Below are 19,815 nucleotides of genomic sequence, written 5' to 3'. Positions count from 1 at the left end.
ATCAAAATGAGAATATTACCAGTCATGCTGTTGTTGACTGAGAGTGAACTTTAAATGAAAGAGGGCAGAGTAAACTAAAGCTTAGCGTTAGAGAATAATCTCCCCTCTGAACTCTGCTATTCTCTTTAAATTGAGTTTTTAATCAGTTTTAAATGAAAGCTGTTGTTTTCTTGAGTCTCAGCACTTTGTATCTTTCCTCTCAGACTCTGAATGAAATGTAAAACACAGAGTGCTCCTTTTGTTGCAGCGTCTGTTGTAATTATAAGTCATTTTCTATTTATCTTGTTATTAACACAAGTCTTGTTGTGTTTTTATTGTCTTCGCACAGTGAAACCAAAAGACACATTTCTCCCCTTTGCACACAAAAGGTAGACAATAAAGTGTTTTCTATTCTAAATGATGCATTTTCTTTAAACCTTTAAAGATTTGGGGCGCTGGTGGGGCAGTGGTTAGTGCGTGCGCCTCATGCATGGAGGCTGCGGGCCAGGCTCGAGTCCAGCCTGTGGTTCCTCTCCTGCATGTCATTCCCCACTCTCTCTCCCTGATTTCCAACGTCCTCTCTTTAAAAAGGTACAAAAAGCCCAAAATAAATCTTAAAAAAAAAAAAAACCTCAAAGATTTCAGCTTGACTTAGTCGAAGTCAAATCTTTTCTCTTCAAAGTGTCTGCTGCTACATCTGAAGCAGGAGCATGTCTGCTCACTCAACTCATTTTAATCTTCTCAAATGTAGCACTCTTTAAATGTTTTTTTGGTGTTACTTGTTAAACATAAATCAAGGTTCACTCACTCAGAACAGCCCCCTTCATAGTCTGTAGAGAAGCAGACCTGCCAGAGAAAGTGAACAGTGCCACCTGCTGGACAACAATGGTTTGACCTGAGATACAATATGTCAATATGTTTTTTCCCCAACATATGTATGATGCTGTTCATTAGTGTCATGGCTTCCTCTGAAGGAGCGAGCAGCGACGTGTAAAAATACGTTTCAGATCTTTAAAACCGGGAAACAAGACATTGAAAGAACGGGAGACAAAGTGAAGTTCCTCTTTTCTTTGTTCTTTATTACACATTAAATAGGAGTGGTGAGATTCATGGCAAAAAATAGACTCGTTTTGAGATCAGATCACCACTCGACACTGCCCACAACAGGTTGTGCTGTGAAGTGGTCATTCATTCACTTCCCTATAGACCTGGACCCAGACACACACACACTCTCTAGTCACATACACAGAGCGGAGTGGACCTCCATTAAAGCAACATTCATTTAGACACACCGACGAAATGAAGCACAAATTTACAAAATATGCACCTTTCAGTATCACAACTATACAAAGGTTGTTAAAATATGATCCAGGTATAAATGATACATTTCAGAAAATCAGCTGTTGGCACGCAATAAAGGAAGAGGAACATTTCAGTTAGACTACTTTGAGACAGTATTGTTCACAAAGAGGGGTTCCATAATGATCTGTTATTATCGACTTCATGAAAAAAAGAGGTAATAATAATAAACTGGGTCAAATTCATTAATCCTGAAAAGCATGATGAATAATAAGTAGATTTTTGTGTGTGGACCACATCGCTCCCTTAAGACAGCGTTTGTGTGAATTGTTTGAGCGCACAGGACGAAGCACACGTCGTCGTCGGTCTACCTAAAAAGTAGCACCTACTGCAAACATAAGAGGGCCAATCAAAATCCGAGGAGAGCAGCTTGTAAATAAGATGGAAAAAGGTGAAGTATTGTTTAACCCAGAGAGGGGGGAAGCTAATTTTTTTTTTTTTTTTTTTTTAGTATTCAGACCTTTTTTCTCTAAAAACCAATTTTGCGGCAATTATTGCCTCATTTCCACACATCAGTTCCAGTTACATCATCACCTCAATAAACAAGCTTTGAGAGAGCAAAATGACTAATTTCTGCTGGACAATCATCTCTGTTGAAAAGGCAGCCCCTCCAAACTATTTCAACACTTTAGGAAACTAATCTAAAAAAAAAAAAAAAAAAAAACTCTTTCAGAAGCAAAGGGAAGAATGTGAAAATCCATTTGGAACGACCTCTGTGACACCGAGAGGAAGACCTCCTGAGAGCGCTTTGAAGACGCTCTCTGCTGTCTGACCCCGTCATGAGAAAACAGTCGACAGCTTAGAAAACTGGACAAGGCATGACATGTGTGTGTGTGTGTGTGTGTGTGTGTGGCTATAGCTACTGGAAAAATCACAAATTCTAAACCTGCTGAACATGAATAAGCTGATAAAAAGGCTTCTTAAAGTTTCAATTTGATCACCTCGATCAGGAGGATGACAAGACTTTTTTTTTTTTGTCATAAAAGGCAATAAAACATTTTTTATCAGGATGAAAGAAAAAGCATCCTGTGGTTGTGCCTTACAGAACAACGAGGACCTGTGAGGTCAAAAAAAAAAAAGAAAGCTGTTGGACATCAGTTGTGACTTGGCATGAATCCCTGCTACATTGAAAGTGACTCTGGTCAAAACAAAACCAGTTTTGCTGCTAGTCCCTAAAAAGTGATCGACTGGTTTTTTTCTGATTCGGTTTTTAAATTGAAGTGGCAAATTTTCGTTTCTCACTTAAAGCAAAGTCCTGAATCCTTCCTATGAACTTGACGACTGAATGAATGTATGATATGGACTCGGGTCAGAGTTCCTCGTTTCTGACTCCACCAGAGGCAGTTGATGCAAAAACCCCCCCATGTCATGTTAGAACACAATGCATGCAGAAAAGAAGACAAACACAAAACGTCTCATGTAGGCAAGAAATCCCCACATAGCACAAAGCATCAACAAATTATTATTTTTTTTTTTGGGGGGGGCTAATTAGGGTGTTAACACATGGGGAGAAGAAGAGTAGAAGTTTGCATGCATACTTATATCAGTGACACTAAGTGAAGACCTAGAGACGGGGGACGTCACACAGTGGCTGTGACATTTTGGATCTCATCTGGCTGGGTGTTGGTCCTCTTTTTTAAGATTTGGAAATTGGGAGCAAAAATTCATTCTTTGGCATCCCAGACTTTAAAAGAGCACGACAGGACTTTAGCAGGTCATGACCTTTTTTAAGCAAAGGAAAAAAAAAAAAAAAAACAACAACTAAACAATTCAAATTGCGAATGAATTATAAGTGAAACAGGAGCTGTGATGCGATTCGTTCACAGCTCTGTGGTTATATAAAAAAAAAGAATTACCCAATCAAACATCATCATGGCTGTAGGACCAACACGTGTGGGCAACTGGCACTGAACTGAAAATAAAAGCTTATTGGTGTCCTCATAGCAAACGACATAAAGGCAGAAAAAGTGGGGGGGGGGGGTCAGGTTTTAGTATTCAATATGGTGGGTACTGAGAAGAGGCTAATAATTTAGTGTAATGTACAAAATGTATTACTGTAACTGTTCAACATAGTTTGTTTTAGTCTGTCTTGAAAAGGGGGGGGGGCTGTTATTCACATGAGTGTGCACTTTGTCTTGGACTTCTTTTTCTTCTTTTTGCCCTCCTTGCTCATCTTCTCCTTATGCTTCCGGATTTCTCTCACTAATGTGTAAAAGGCATCGTCAACGCCCTGAAAAATAAAAACACAAAGAGCACATTATTATGCTTACAGGTTTGTTATTAGAAACACCAGAACACCAGAAATCATAAAAAACAGACACACAGCCCAACAGCACTGGAAGAATGGTTTTTGAAGTCTGCAGTGATTTTCTTTTCATCCAAAGTATATATATATATATATATCCAATCTTTAATTTAAAATGGATATATAGTTTCAAAGTTTTCTAATATCAAAGAAACTAAACTCTATATTTTTTTTAATAAATTTGGTTTAAAGAAAAATCCTGACTCCAAAAATGATCTTGCCACTGAGTCATAGTCCAGTTTCCATCACGTTTGACAAAGTTAATGTACATCACATGACACAGTTTAAACAGAACATTCAGCACTTCTCCCTCTGACACAAACAGACAGTAGCTACAGACATATGAGCCACTTACTAATCCTTTGTAACTATGTGCAGGCCGTCCACACAAGTGAACCGTGAAATAAAAGATGGACCTGCATTCAGCACTTGGCAGTGATTGTAGTTTACTGATGCATGTTTGTTTTTTTAACAGTTTTTTTTTATATTCTACCAGCAGAGATATACAACAGAAGGTTTGCCTTCTGTTCAATCTCTTTAAACTAATTAACAAACGGTTTGAAGAGGCTCCTCCTGGGAAAAAATGCACAAAGTGGAAGAAGACTCTTCTGAGCAACAAATAAAAAGCAGAGTGGCACATCTTCCTCTGGTGAACAGCTTTGACTTTAGTCACAAAGCCAAGTGGGTGATTTTCCAAAAGCCTGGGGAAATTAAAATTAAGTTTATTAAAAGGTTGTTTTTTTTTTTTTACTTTCTGCTGAAGTTATCTTGAAAGATGTTTTCAAATAATTAGTGTTCTTGCTGAACAAATTTTAGGCTCCATGTGAATGCAGCTACTGTCTGTTGAAGCCTCATAAGGCAAGTAATCCGAGTACAAAAAACAGGTACAGTGCCAAATACTTGACAGTGAATCTGTAGGAGCTGCAGAGTGAAGAGCCTGAGGTCACGTCAGGTTTGTGACAAAAAAGAGCAGGAAAGGAAAGATCAGAGATGTGTGACTGCAGGAAAAAAAAAAAAAACGTTCTCACCAACAAACACACAATTTGCCAATTCCTTCGACCACTTCCTCATTAGAAACATTGAAATCCATGATTTGGTCCCAGAGTCACCACAATCTCCTTTTGATCAAACATGCTGGCTCACCAGCCCAGAACCCCCCCCCCCCAACATTTCTCCATGTTGATTTTAGCAGACTTCAGATGTTTTCACACTGGTACTGTAGTCCGGGTCGGGACCAGATTTGATTGAAAATTTGATCTTCTCAAACAGATAATTGATTTGATTAACTGTCAGAACTCAGCCCTTCTTTTATTTCAGGTGGCATTTTTAGTAATTTACTAAAACAGAGGGGGGGCAGGTACAATATTTATCTGGTGTATGAGGAGAATCAAATCTTTTAAATTCCTATGAAGTGTCGTTTCCTTCAATTTCATTGTTAACCCTCTGACCGCTTGAGGGAGAAGGGGGGGGGGGGTCTCAAACTTGATACTTCACAGACTAGAAAGTGTGAAAGCAGACTATGTGGGGATAGCCGGAGGGGAGAAGGACGATCAAATTTGCTTTCAAACTCAAGTAAATAAACCCAGTGTGAAAACAGCCTCTGATAATAAAATAAAATGAATCAGCCACGATACACAGAGTGGATGAAAAGAGAAGAAATCATCATCATCAGCCTCCTGTTAGAGCCTCACCACAGCCCTGACAGAAACCAGCAGGTTAGGCTTTGTGTTTCCCCATTAAGCACCAGCTCTCCTCATGTGTCCTCGTCCACCACACACACACACACACACACACACACACACACACACACACACACACACACACACACACACACACACACACACACACACACACACACACACACACACACACACACACACACACACACACACACACACACACACACACACACACACACACACACACACACACACACACACACACACACACACACACACACACACACACACACACACACACACACACACACACACACACACACACACACACACACACACACACACACACACACACACACACACACACACACACACACACACACACACACACACACACACACACACACACACACACACACACACACACACACACACACACACACACACACACACACACACACACACACACACACACACACACACACACACACACACACACACACACACACACACACACACACACACACACACACACACACACACACACACGGCAGAGCAGGCGCACGGCTGCATACACTTACCCCTTTCACATCACAACACACTTTTTAAGCTTGACACAGCGCGGCGTCTTTTCTTCCTTGCAGAGCTTATTGACCCGGTACAGCCTGATCTCCCGTACCAAAGTGTAAAAGGCATCTTCCACTCTCTGCAGTGTGAGACACAACTTCCCTCAATGTCATGGAATACAGGAGGACAAACTGGATGTGTTACAGGTTACAGATACACAAAGGAGCGACTTAATCTTCTAAATGAAGTGATAACCACACCAGATATCCATCCACCCAAAAAAAAACATTTTAAAGGATTAAGTTTCGCTCTAAAGTTTGAAAGCGTTTTGCTTCCTTTGGCAGGGAAAAGAAAAATGGCTGAAGTAAGATAAAGTTCTACTAGTGAGAGGTTTAAGAGGCGGAGACTAAAATGTAAAACAAAAAATCTTTTAAAAAAAAGTTTCCTGTGTTTTCCAAACAATCATCAAATGTGCAAAAATATCGACTCTTTACGCAAAACAGAAAAAAACGTTTCACTTTTGAAGATTAAATATTGGATTTACACGTGATGCTATATTTTCATCATGAATGTTTCATTGCGGAGTCCTAATAAACTGAAATAAGTAACCAACTTAAAAAAAAAAGTCTTTCCAGTTTACAGAAGGCTGCAACTAAAGAACAGTCTGAGCCCAGTTCAGCCTTAACTATTGATTCTCTTATAAAGAACTTTTTTTAAATCAAATTTTAGACAGAAATGAAGAAAGATGTTAATTTCTGCTCATCAGAACAAAACACAAGGAGCGCAGGAGTGACATACAAGTATTTTGTAAGATGTTGGTATCCAACACTTCTTTAATTGATTCTGTAATCATGTAAAAGGAAAAAAAAAGAATTATAACTGATATTTAAAAAAAAGGGTGGCTACTTCCTTCAGAAAGCTCAGTCTATCAAGATTGAGTCATTTTTTAAATCTTCATCTTAAACTGTTCAGTTTAATGTTGAAGACTTATCTTAAGGGACTATTCTATTCTTTAACACCTGAATTAGAAAGTCTGTCTAGAAGTTATGTTTTAGGCTTTTTGGACTTAATTAGATAAGACAGTTAAAGAGATTCAAACCCACGGCTGCCGTGATGAGGGCTGTAGCCTCTGCTCATGGGGTGCTAGGCTTTCTGGTGGTGCCCCTAGATTCTAAAGTATCAAACCTGACTGACATGATTTCCCCACAATAAGCGGATTTAGTTTGGGTTTATTTTGCAAAGAAACATTTCAAAATAAAAGTACTCTATAATGTTTTCCTTGACAGTCTTTGGGTCGGACAGGTAGCCTGTTTATACTCATGCTTGTATTGATTCCATGCTGAGGTGAGTGCAAGTCGCAACGATTTGATTAGAATCAACAAATTGAATTGACACCTTAACCAGAGAACCCAAAAGAAATAATATTTAAAAAATGAACGCTCAATGGACGGTATGGTTTTTTATAATGTAAACAGACATGTCTAAAGTCTAGAATGTAAAACCTCTCACAAGTTAAAGTAAAACATTTAAAGAACCTTCAATTTAAAAAAATCTAATTTGAGACTTTTTAAAACTTTTCAAGGATCCGTGGGAACCCTGTAAAGAAGTGTAGGTATTCAGAGCAAATTCTAATTAAGCATTTCACTGTATGTGGCAGATTCCAGGGGTCATTTTAGAGGAAATTGCTGAGATTTGCACAAATCTGTAAAGTCTGGGGATGCAGGAGACAGCTGCTCCCCCCAGCATCAGCAGCACAGTGTGGAGTGTGAATTAAACTCAGAAGGTCAGAATATGTGAACAGAGCTGTAAGAAATCAATCATTGTGTCATTACGCCCCCCCCCCCCCCCCCGCACCAGAAGGAGCCGTGATTCACCCCGGGTCAAAGAGACCAGGAAAGATGTGTTTACAGATCACTTTGTCAGCCAGTCAAGACACCTAAGGCCATGCTCACAACACACACACACACACACACACACACACAAACACACACACACCATTATAATGCCACTAACACCACCGCAGATCTTCCAGCACCCAGTAACAAGTCGGGCCCCCTGCTGAGTGATTACTGCCTGATTGTCCTTTTCATGCAGAACTCCTTGACACACATGTACTGATTTATAGTGCAGGATCCTGTGAGAGTGGCCCCAATGAGCAAATAATGTCATATACCCACGACAGAGAGTAGCATGCATTGATTCCATTATAGCCAATAAATTTAAAAAATGGAATTAACCAAAGAAGATTTAAAGGAGCACTATGTAGTGACATTTTTAAGTTGGAGAAGTGAAACAATTCTATGCTTTATTTTCTGAACTGAATACACAAACTTTACGCAGAGTAAAAAAGTGGATCCCTGGAACTCTGTTTGGAGCTAAAAAGCTACCAGGAGAGTTACGGTTTCACTTGACAGGATTAAGCCAGATACCGATTTGCTACTTGAACGGACAGCTGTCACTTCTGATATGCCGATCAGAGAATCGTATAAATGGCCAGAGCATGGCTGACTGCCTGTACCCCCTTTCAACACGTGGTTATAGAGCCACTTCCTGTTGACCTAAACGTCACAGCAACAACAAACTATCTGGCGGCATTCAAACAAAGATGGCGCACGAGGCGATGGACGTCGCTACAGCTACGTGCATTATTTATTTATTATTCTAATAATTCATATTAGAAGAACAGCAGATCTTTTGGCTGTGGCGATAAAAGCAGAAGGACGCTGTTTTCCGGCAACAACAACACTACTGTTTATTACGTCGTCTCCACTTCCGGGTGAAAGCACCGGCGGAAATCCTCGAGCATGCGCAGAACGCAAAATCCGATTACGATACGATGGCTGAGTTTACGCGCCGTTAGTTGGCCGAAGATGAACGACTTATCGAGGTGTTCTTTTCGATGATGAGATGTCCGTTATGGTCCGATGTAGGTCGGACTAAGATGTTTACATGCATTTTAAAAAGTCCAAACAGTGTCTGATACGATCAGAAATTCAAATATCTAGCGCCATGTAACCCTACTGAGTGATGCGGACCCCTTCTATAACTTCTTGTTAAGCATTTTATCTTCTCGCTGTGTTCCAGGGACCAAATGTTCCTCTGAGGACAGTTTGTGTGTAGAGTTATTAACATACACCACAGAATCTGAACACTTCTCCATCTTTCACATTTCTCTACCAAACCTCCACAGTGCACCTTTAATGATGGGCAGCGCATCGCCCGAGACGTTTCCCAGCAACATGATTAAAACATTGAAGCCACTGAATGTGAAACAAATCAACAGCACACAACTCAAGGGTTTCCCCCTTCTAGTGCCAAGGAAAGAAAGCTTTTGTGAGTGTCAACATTCCTATGAAACAGAAGCATTTGACTTTAAAAGTGAGATTTGCTGTGTCCCCCTCAAGCCGAGACCCGAGACCACATGCAGCCTCTCACCATCCAAACATGCGCCCGGACCTGCAGGGGAATACTCCAGCCTGCAGGATAGCAGCAGACTGACATGTTGATGTATGAGTGTAGAGGGCGTGGTCGTCTCCTGTAAGGACGCTCACCTGTCTGGTTTTGGCCGAGGTCTCAATAAAGGGAATGCCGTAGCTGCGTGCTAAATCCTGAGCCTGCTTGGTGTCCACTGTCCGGGACGGGAGGTCACACTTGTTCCCCACCAGCACCATGGGGACATCTTCGGAGTCCTTCACCCGCTTTATTTGTTCTCTGGACACAGACAACACGGATTTCATCAATCTATGATTATAATGTAATGGATTTCAACAGATAAAAAACATTTATCATCACATCAAAGGCTTCATATGTGATGTTTTGATCCAGCAGATGTCGCCCTTGAGCACCAGCATGAAACCAAAACAACTTGCGCTGCATTGTTGTGTTAGCATGCTAATGCTAGCGATCTTTATTATGCTCGTATCTTCACACTGCATGTAAATTTACCTGAAATGAGCGTGATCTAGAAACACAGTTAAGCAGTGAGTACAGTATGTTATTCTTCTTTTCTCTAGTCCCTCAATTAAACAACTTTTATACACGAGGGGAGGAGTCAGCCGGCCGTCCGGGCGATGTAAACAAAGTGAAGATAGGACTCTGAAAACATCACAGACAGTGGGACTCGGGTGTTACACCCATTGTAGACAGTCATGACTCACAGAGTTATTTTCAGAGGAGATACTTGATTTATATATTTAAGTGTGAAAAATCACATATAAAGACTTTAAATAATAAGAAATAAGGTTGTGTTCATTACTGACACTTACATAACAGCTTTTTTCTGCAGGTTGATATTTAAGTTTGTATATTTTACTACACTAAAGTACTTTATGAGAAATATATTAACATAAGCTGAGTCTGATCTCAACAAGAGAAATGTAAACTAACAATCATCCATAAGAGAATTTTGTAACAAAAAAATGATTTGCCATTGCAAGAAAACTGAAATGCAACTTAGCCCGTGTTAATCTTCACACCATTTTCTAATTTAGTCTCCTGACGAACATGTCCTTCATATTTAGTCAGATATTAGTCATTTCTTATTGATTTCATTTAGTCAATTAGTCACTGACTAAAATTGCACATCAATTGAGTTGATGACAATAGAAGATATTTTAGTCAACAAAATCAGACGCAAGCTTTTATTTTGATTATCAGAAGCTCCAGGGGGCGGGGCTTCACGGACCTGCAGGCGAGAAGCTCCAGGCCACACATTGTTGCACTCACCACACACACACCTTTGATGAAGTCTGCTATGGTTTACAGTGATTTTAGAACAGCTGAGGGTTTGTCGTTGAGAAATTATATTTAAATGCAACTTAGCGCTACATTAGCTTGATTTATTTTCAAAATCCAGCATGTCAAAATGTCATTAAACACACGGTACATATCAGTGAAGTGCAACTTACAAACCTACAATATTAAAATATATTTTACTTTATGTCATTCATTGTGTGTTTTTAAGCCATAATGAAAGACTGTAGAAAGCCGACAGAAAGTTCGAGAAGGAAAAACGACGAGCAGCAAGCGGTTCACGCCCTGGCCAGAATCAAACCGGGGTCACCGACACTTGATTGTCAGCACCTTGCACCCTCAGTGTCTCAGCTCACCTATAATGGTGGATGTCCTCAAAGGACTTGGTGTTGTTGATGGCAAAGACACAGAGGAAGCCCTCGCCTGTCCTCATGTACTGATCCCTCATGGCACTGTACTCCTCCTGACCTGCAGTGTCCAGGATGTCCAGCAGACACGTCTCACCGTCTATCACGACCTGCTTTCTGTACGAGTCCTGGAAGAGGAGGGGGAGGAGCCTGTCAAAACTTGTGTTTTAAGAGCGCTGATTCAACAAATCCCAGTTCAATCAAAATAATGAGAGCCGGATTTAGTGGATTATTTTAAAATGATACATCTGTTTAAACTTTATTATTATTATTATTTTATTTAAGCAGGTTGGTCCCATCGAGATTAAAAACCTATTTTTCAAGGGAGACCTGGCCGAGACAGACAGCAACAAAAACACAAAGTTACAGACAGAAACACAAAGAGAGACAAAGTACAATTTACAAAACACAACATTTTGGATTAAAACAGAAACATCTATGAGTCATATCTGAGAATCAGTTGTTCAAACAGCCGAGCTAAAACATCCACATCCTGTAGAATCTGCTTCCACTTCTTTCTTATTTTTTAAAAATGTACCTTAAATATCCAGTAGTATTAAAATGAAAAACTAATCTTAAGACTATGCCTGACTTCCTTAGAGTTCACTTTTAAAGTATCAACGGAGAGTTAGAAACTCATTTTGATTGAATTGCAAGAAAAAGCTTTTCTTTTTGTAACATTAAAGCAAAACATAATTGTGGTTTTTATTATTTTACATTTTTAAATTCTATTTTATATATTGTAATATCTTCTTATACTGTATTATTTAAGTTGCTGCTAGTTCTGCTTTATTTCCTTGTTAAAGCACCAATACACCAAGTCAAATTCCTTTATGTGTAAATGTACTTGGCAATAAACCCAGATTCTGATTCTGAAAATAAATAAATAATGAATTAAGGGAAAAGTAATGTTGCATAACCAGTGGCGATTCTAGAGTCTGTTGGGGCATAAATCCATGGGGGGCCCCTCCACCCAGCATTCATCACCATTTTGTCTGCCAGTTTCCTTAGCATTTACTCGTCTTTCTCTTTACTCTCAGACGCATAATTCTTCATTTCTTTCTGTGACTTTCTTTGACAAATGTTGTTTTTTCAAAGTAAAAATGCAATGCTACACAGCAGGGAGTGCTGTCAGACGGGGACCCCTGAGGGAGGTTTCCTACGGTCATTGCAAAATTTGCACATTTTTGACCTACTGCTGTGGTTTAAAGTTGGTAAGAACATTTTTTTCTAAAATAATAATAATGGTGGTGATGATGATGATGAAGTCCCAATTTCCATTGAAGCACTCAAGCTTTCCTCTCACTGATGGTCCCATTAAGTTTGATGATGCAACATAATAAATATCTTATCCAGTGAGATGTTTAAGATGTGTACCCTGGATTTAAATCCTCTTTCAAGGAGCCTGAACCTGCCACAGCACAACACTAACTGCTTTGACAAACAAATATAAAATTGAACAGTCAATGGGAAAAATGGAATCAATATCAGTTCTGTACCGTCTACCAATTAAATGTGTGTAATACATGATATCTGTTGCTTTTGTTACTTCGTTATCTGTATTATTCAACTTTACTTTTTAAAGCTTAGTCTGGGATTAATTTATTAAGCTAAAAAGATAAAAAGGGGTATGACTGGATAAGTTATTTAACTTGACTGGTTAAGGAAAAATAATCACTACAGAAAGTATGCTTTTATTGTAATGTATATTTGTATTTTATTTTTAAAACATATTCGAAATAAAAATAAATGAAACCAAATGAAATAGTGAGGCTGTGTTCACTCTGCATGGTTTGTCCCCCTGAGAAGCAGGCCAGCAGCAGACACACACACACTCACAGACTTATTAAAAACCTGTTTGGTTTCTTTTTAAGACTTAAACCAGAAGAACCTGCTGCAACTCCTTTTTTTAAGAGAAGTTTAGCATTGTACCAAAATACATACACAAAAAAAAACATGGAAAAACAGTCATGGACTAGACAGACACATAGATACAAACATGCAAAAAGTTGTTTTTTTACCTCGATGGTGGGGTCATATTCATCCACAAAGTGATTCTGGATGAGTTGAATAGTAAGAGCGCTCTTGCCAACACCACCAGCTCCCACCACTACCAGCTTATATTCTGTCATGATTCACCTGCAGGACCAAAAGAGAGCACATTACAACTCAGACATTTCCACAGACACAGACGGCTACCTGGCACAGAAACATCGGAGCCTTAAAAGGAGAGGCTTAGAAGTAAGAGTTCTCAAATACTTCAATTATAAACAACTAACTATCTGTACCTACTGCTCTTCATTTCTAACTTTTCTGGGACAGATGTGTCGTCCTCAGGATTGACAGACTGGGAAAATGCTACTTTATGCCTGATGTCAAAAATATCCCCTCAACTCATCTTTAAATAACACCATAGGAAAATTCATACCATCCTGCTTTTTCTTTTTTGCTTCTCACTGGGATAATGCCCAATTTAGGATAAGAAGCAGAAAAAAAAACTTTAATCAACACACAATATGATGATTCATCTGCAAGAAAATAAAAAACTGCTGCTAAACTCAGGAGATTAGATTCTGAAATTCTGATGAATCAGCCCTGATAAATGTTGATTAAGGAAACTATTTGATTTAAATTGGCTGACACCAAACTAATAGGCTTCATAAATTAAAAAGTATTTATCCTTAAGAGGAGTTGTATGATGACAATATTCAGGGGGCTGGATGAGGTTAGAGAGATAAAGATGGTCATATAATTCTCTGTAATCAAATGTCTAAATCCAGCAGCACATTCTGGGCTGTTCTTTGGGTAGCAGCCACACACACAACAACAGAAACTATCCCCAGGCAGAAATCTATGACATTACATTAAGGCTGCAGAATTGACAGGCGACTAGGAGGCTCTGTCCCGTCTGCCTGTCTGTCCCGTCTGCCTGTCTGTCCCGTCTGCCTGTCTGTCCCGTCTGCCTGTCTGTCCCGTCTGCCTGCTTTGTGGAATGACACCCATCAATAGAGGCAGCTGGCCTTTTCACAAGTTACAGTACAAACTGCTCACAGCTCTGCACAGCCTGCAGTCAGGGTGGAGCTCCACTCAATAACATAAGCCTTTTCTAGTCAAACAAAAAAAACAGAATGTGGTTTGATAGGTGTTTGGCTAACAAAGGTTTACTTTTACTACGCTTGTTAAGAGTTCTCAACACCTGAAATGGTCATGTTCTATGTTCCCTATGTCAATACTGTCCAATTACAACTCTGTTTTTGCACATTTACATTTATTCTTTCATATTTAAGACTAGTAATGCTAAATTAAATCCTGGTTGTATATATTCACATTCTTAGTTTTTATATTTTTAGTGCTTATTTACTTTGTATTTAATATTATATTATGTTTAAATTTGTTAATATTGTGTTTTTTGCTCATTTTGTGTATTTGGATAACCTGCTGCTGTAACGCCACAATTTCCCAGTTTGGGATCAATAAAGTAATTCTATTCTATTCTATTCTATTCTATTCTATTCTGTTCTACTCCACCCAGCAGTGTGTGATTTACACACATTACAGAGAGGCTGTTCTGTCCAATAGTGAAACTAAATATTATCAGTAAAATCATCATTATCATCATTATCAGCAGATAAAGAGTGCTGATAAAAGTCACAGCCAGCTTTTGAAAGTTTGTCCACCACATGCTTCTCATGCCTCATATGAATTGAATACTATCATGTTTTATCTTACTGGGTAGTGAAAGTCTGGATTACAAGTGAAGCTAGATTACAAACAATGTGAAATGGAGATACAGAGATTATAAAAGGTGGAACAATAAGTAAACTTCTTTCCACACAGGGTCGTTTGTAGTAGAATTACACAACATGACAGTTTAGTGTCTGACACTGTGGTGAAGTTATGACTGGAATTACGTTGACATCACCTTCAGGACATTACATATCCTCCTTTTACTCACTATAAACTCCATTTTCCAACAATTAAAAAACACCATTAAAACCAACAACACCACCATGAAGACTACTGGGCGGCCATGTTTATTTTAGACAACTTGGTAAATGTTTTTGTCACTTTGGTGAATTAGCCGAGGTTAAAAGCAGGGCCTCTCAACACACACACACACACACACACACACAAAGAGCTTAAAACGGGGAGGAATTTGATTTTAAATCCACTGCTGTGTGCTCGCAGGGTTGCCAGGTTGGGTTTCGTGAAACCCTCTGGAGCACTATGTTTAAATAACCGGGGCTAACTGTTAGCTGTTAGCTGACAGGCTAGCACGGGAGGTCGCTCAAAGCTAGTTAATATAATGATATTTACAACGATATCTCATGAATACAACATCGTCTGCACTGTGTTTTCGTTAGGAATTTGTAGCATTCATTAAAAAAAGGGGGGGGGGGGGGATGGTGCAGGGTTTGGAGCCCCAAAAGGTCTGCACTGCAGGGCCAGACTTTAGCTTCACAAACTGGGCGTAGCTTCCACTTACACCGAAACAAATACTTCAAATATATATTAATACTGCTCAGTGGTAAGACACAATATCATATCTGAGAAATTAGCAGCACAATATAGCATAAACCCCCCCACAGAGCGGAACACACATCCATTTGTTTTACCTTTTAGCGATGTGTTTGGAGTTCCGCGTCCGAAAGAAGTCAAGCTGATAATCCTCTGCTTTCACTCGATCTCTGCATTTCCTATTTCACTCCAAAACGTCTTCAGCATGTAAAGTCGGTCTTACCTCGTCTCGGAAGCAAAGCAGGGGAACATGCAGGGGGGAAAAAGTGGACAATTTAATCGATTGAACTTTCCATTTGATCCGGCGTTGTTCGGCCTTAGCTGCTCAGGTTTGGCCTCCTGTACTCGAATATGGGCGGATACCACCGGGACGCACTTTTACCCACAAAGCATAGCACGGGATTTTAACCGGTTTGGGGAATATTTTTTTAGACCTCGTTTTTTGCAATTTGAGCATTAATATGCTTTGTTTTGTCTTCATAAAAAAGATTTTGAATGCTTAATTTATTCCCACAAATACATGAAGCCTTCCTCCCTTCCTCTGCAAGTAGCCTAATCTAAAAGCTGTATGTGAAATGTTATAGATTATAATATTGTTTTTCATCAGATAGTATTCTTAATTAATGCTTTTAATAAATCACATTCATTCTAGTAACTCTTTGGGTCACATGGTTCAGTTTAAGGACGTCTCTTCTCTCTCTGTCGTGCTCTCCTGCTGCTGCCCTGCTGTAGAGTCAACAAAGCCTAGGGGGCGACTCCTCTTTATATAGGCTCTAAATATAACCGAGCTCTGCTGCAGGGACGTCATTCCCAGGCAAAGGAAATGATTTGGCAATCTCTTGTCAGTTTTCCAAAGCGTTCACTGGGATAGCTCTTGCGCACTGTGTTGTGCATATTACACTTGCAAGGCTCGCATCAAAAACAAAGAAGCAAAACTAAAACAGCATCATGACTTAAAAATGAAAAAGAGAAATGCAAAACATTAGTCCATATTTTATACACTTTTAAAAACGTGATTGTTTTAGTGCATGGGTGCGTTTGTGGGACCCTTTTTAAAAGACGTGCTATTGGTATTGGACTGACGCGATCCATGAAATCTTACAGCCATAACATATAGTAACTAAGAACCATAGATGAATAAAGAGGAGCAAAATGACACTCTAGTGCAAAAAGATTTAACACAAAAAGAAAAACACCATTTTGACTTTACGCAGCAGACACGCTAGAGGTCACTATTGACTTAATGCCTGGCACTTCTCCAAGTTTAACAGTCCCTAATTAGACCACAGCTGACTTCAGGGATTTTTTAATTTCAATTCTCTTTAATGTCTATTAAATGGATCCCACGTCATTAAATACTGAGAGGCCTGCAATTAATTAATCAAAGATATTTATGAGCATTCAGCTCATGTGTTATTGTGTGCAGAGCTCAAATGTTGATTTGACATTTATGTGACTGAAAATATATACAAACAAAACATATTCCTTCCGTTTTTTGGCTTTCTTTTCTCTCGTCTCAAATAATTGCAAAGTGTTGCAAATAACTTTATTCAGTTGTTGTTACAATTGCAAAATAACAACAACCAACAGATAGGTTAAATGAGTAGAAAAGGAGGACCGGTGTGTGTTAATATTCATGCAGGCAGCAAAATCATGACAAATATACAGAAGAGGATTAGGGCCACTGAAACAAAAAACATTTGGTTCTGATTTTTTTTTTAATTCTGACTTTATTCTCAGAATTCTGAGATTAAAGGCTTTATATGTGATGTTTTGATCCAGCAGATGTCGCCCTTGAGCACCAGCATGAAACCAAAACAACTCGCGCTGCATTGTTGTGTTAGCATGCTAATGCTAGCAATCTTTATTATGCTCGTATCTTCACACTGCATGTAAATTTACCTGAAATGAGCGTGATCTAGAAACACAGTTAAGCAGTGAGTACAGTATGTTAATCTTCTTTTCTCTAGTCCCTCAATTAAACAACTTTTATACGTAAGGGGAGGAGTCAGCCAGCCGTCCTGGCGATGTAAACAAAGTGAAGATAGGACTCTGAAAACATCACAGACAGTGGGACTCGGGTGTTACACCCATTGTAGACAGTCATGACTCACAGAGTTATTTTCAGAGGAGATACTTGATTTATATTATATTTAAGTGTGAAAAAAAATCACATATTAAGACTTTAAAGTCAGAATTTTAAAAAAAATCAGAACCAAATTTCTTTTTTTCAGTGGCCCTAATCCTCTTCCGTACAAATAGAAGTTACAAGGATGTTAAAGCGTTCATTTCACACTCTTAATGGATGTGTTGCCTTTACTGGCAGACAGGACATAGCCGACCAATAATTAATTCTCACTTCCACCCGCACTAAAACAGTCTACATTTATGTCACTCCTGTACAGTTTGCATCTTAATATTCTTTATTGTCACTTTATTTAAACTTTAATGTTAGCCTAACGTATCACTTAGATTGAAGCTTGAATGCCTTTAAAATCGTACATGTTGGTGGTAAATCTATACATTAAGTAAAAGATCTCTGCATTAGCACATTAGTATTTGTGTAAAAATTAATAAATACACCAAAGTTTACAAAAAAGTAATACTCTATTGACAGGTGCTCTTACAACATATTTGAGTTATAATTATAAACAACAGAGTTCGTAGTGACTCTTACTGGAATGGTTACATGGAAACATGAAACATTGGAAACTTGTGGTTTCTCGATAAGCTGCTATGGAAACAGAGTATAATGATATCATTTGAGAATAAAGATTAAAATAGTGACTCATGAGAGACTTCATGTTCAGAGAGTAAAACAGTAATCCAGCTGTGGTCCAGACTCGATGACTCAAAGCACTTAAACTTTTGATTTCAAATCCCTCGTGTCATGGTGGATAAACCAGAATTCTTAGAAAAGGCCATTAGAGACAGGACAACATCAGATGACAGTTTATTTCATCAGACAGAAAAAAACGTATAATTCAGTCACAAGAGGGCAGTAAGCCTCCGTTTACACACCAAGCTGCTCTTGTTGTTAACTTCTGTGTTTTCAGGAAACATTTTGTCAAGTGAATTGAAGAAAGTATTGTTCTTTTTTTTTTCTCCACAACAATGCACATGTGTATAGGACCTGTGTGTGTGTGTGTATGCATGTGTGTGTTTTAAGTTTTAATGAAAAATAATGAGTTCATAAAAGACACAAAAAAACTGTTTCCCATTACATTCTTTCATAATGTGTAACCAAAAATCTAATTTAGCTATTTATTATAACTCTCCCTAACCTTTTGTAGTTTCTTCATTTAACATAGAACATATATTTTGTGGTATCCTCTGTGTATAATCTGATGTTTCTCTGTTTATTGTTTTTCTATATTGTAATTATGATACATGATAGGATAGATATTTTAGCAGCAACATTTTTATTTCAAGTGTCCGGCACATATAGGACGATTGGAAACTATCTTCACTCTAACAACAGATCACCTTCATTACATCTTGTTGTTGTTTATAAGCCGGACTTTCAACTTTTCTGATTCACTGGAATATTTTCAACAATTCTTCAATTCACTTATCAGACTCTTTTATCCAAAGTGACGTACATCAGAGAGTAAGAACAACACAAGCAAGGATCTAGAAAAAAGGGAACAATGTCAGTAAGAGCAAACGATCAGCTTTGAGTCTGATTGGACACACAGGTGCTGACAGGAAGTGACCAGAGGCAAAGCACAACATTGAGGGCAGTTCTTGAGAGCTCTAATCAGTATAGAAACCATCTTATAAGTCGTCGTTATCAAACAAAAACCATCGTCATTACCATCATCATCATCAATAATATGGAGACCATCATCATTAAGTTAGTAGGTATTCATGAAAGAGCTGGGTCTTTAGCTTTTTCTTAAAGGTGCAGAGGGACTCTGCAGATCACATGGAGTTTGGAAGTTCATTTTCAGCTATAGAACAAAGAGAAAACACTTGTGCAGCTTCAAATGTCTACGAGTGGAAAGTACTCAAGTGCCTACTCAAGCTCTAAACTCAAAAATAAAAATAAAAGTAGCCTATTGTACACCCATGAGTATCTTCTGCGACAGGTAAATTGTGTAGCTTACCTTAAACCCAATTTGCATTTTTAGTAGCCTATCTACAGATCTAAAATAACAGTATGCCATCCATAGCATATAATGTGTCACTTTTGTTTTCTTTCTCTCTTCTTTCTACTTTGATTCTTCTTCTCTTTCTCTTAATTTAA

At 38.7% G+C, this 19,815-nt stretch overlaps 1 protein-coding gene across 2 annotated transcripts; it reads right to left on the bottom strand.

The window, feature by feature from the left end:
• Window positions 1-1,032: 1,032 nt before the first annotated feature.
• On the bottom strand, window positions 1,033-16,151 carry kras (v-Ki-ras2 Kirsten rat sarcoma viral oncogene homolog). 2 transcript variants are annotated; one of them, XM_061037037.1, is made up of 6 exons: window positions 15,665-16,151; window positions 13,070-13,187; window positions 10,998-11,176; window positions 9,441-9,600; window positions 5,904-6,028; window positions 1,033-3,568 (listed from the first exon to the last, which is right to left on the bottom strand). In XM_061037037.1, the coding sequence occupies exons 2-5, from the start codon at window positions 13,178-13,180 to the stop codon at window positions 5,909-5,911; spliced, it is 570 nt and encodes a 189-aa protein (XP_060893020.1). In that variant the 5' UTR covers window positions 13,181-13,187; window positions 15,665-16,151; the 3' UTR covers window positions 1,033-3,568; window positions 5,904-5,908. The 2 variants fall into 2 exon arrangements, with proteins under 2 accessions (XP_060893020.1, XP_060893022.1); XM_061037039.1 differs by lacking the exon at window positions 5,904-6,028 and having other exon boundaries at window positions 15,665-16,149.
• Between the last annotated feature and the right edge of the window lie 3,664 nt (window positions 16,152-19,815).

Source organism: Labrus mixtus, chromosome 4, assembly GCF_963584025.1.
Source record: "Labrus mixtus chromosome 4, fLabMix1.1, whole genome shotgun sequence".
Classification (NCBI taxonomy): domain Eukaryota; kingdom Metazoa; phylum Chordata; class Actinopteri; order Labriformes; family Labridae; genus Labrus; species Labrus mixtus.
Note: the sequence above shows the minus strand (reverse complement) of the source record. Positions and strands in the feature narration are given on the sequence as shown.

Bases quoted from the DNA above. Each gene is read 5' to 3' on its own strand.
- kras (XM_061037037.1), bottom strand. From the start codon at position 13,180: ATGACAGAATATAAGCTGGTAGTGGTGGGAGCTGGTGGTGTTGGCAAG. The intron at 11,177-13,069 runs GTAAAAAAACAA...CTCCTCTTCCAG, and splicing joins AATATGACCCCACCATCGAG to GACTCGTACAGAAAGCAGGT. The intron at 6,029-9,440 runs GTGAGCGTCCTT...CTCACACTGCAG, and splicing joins CCTCGGCCAAAACCAGACAG to AGAGTGGAAGATGCCTTTTA.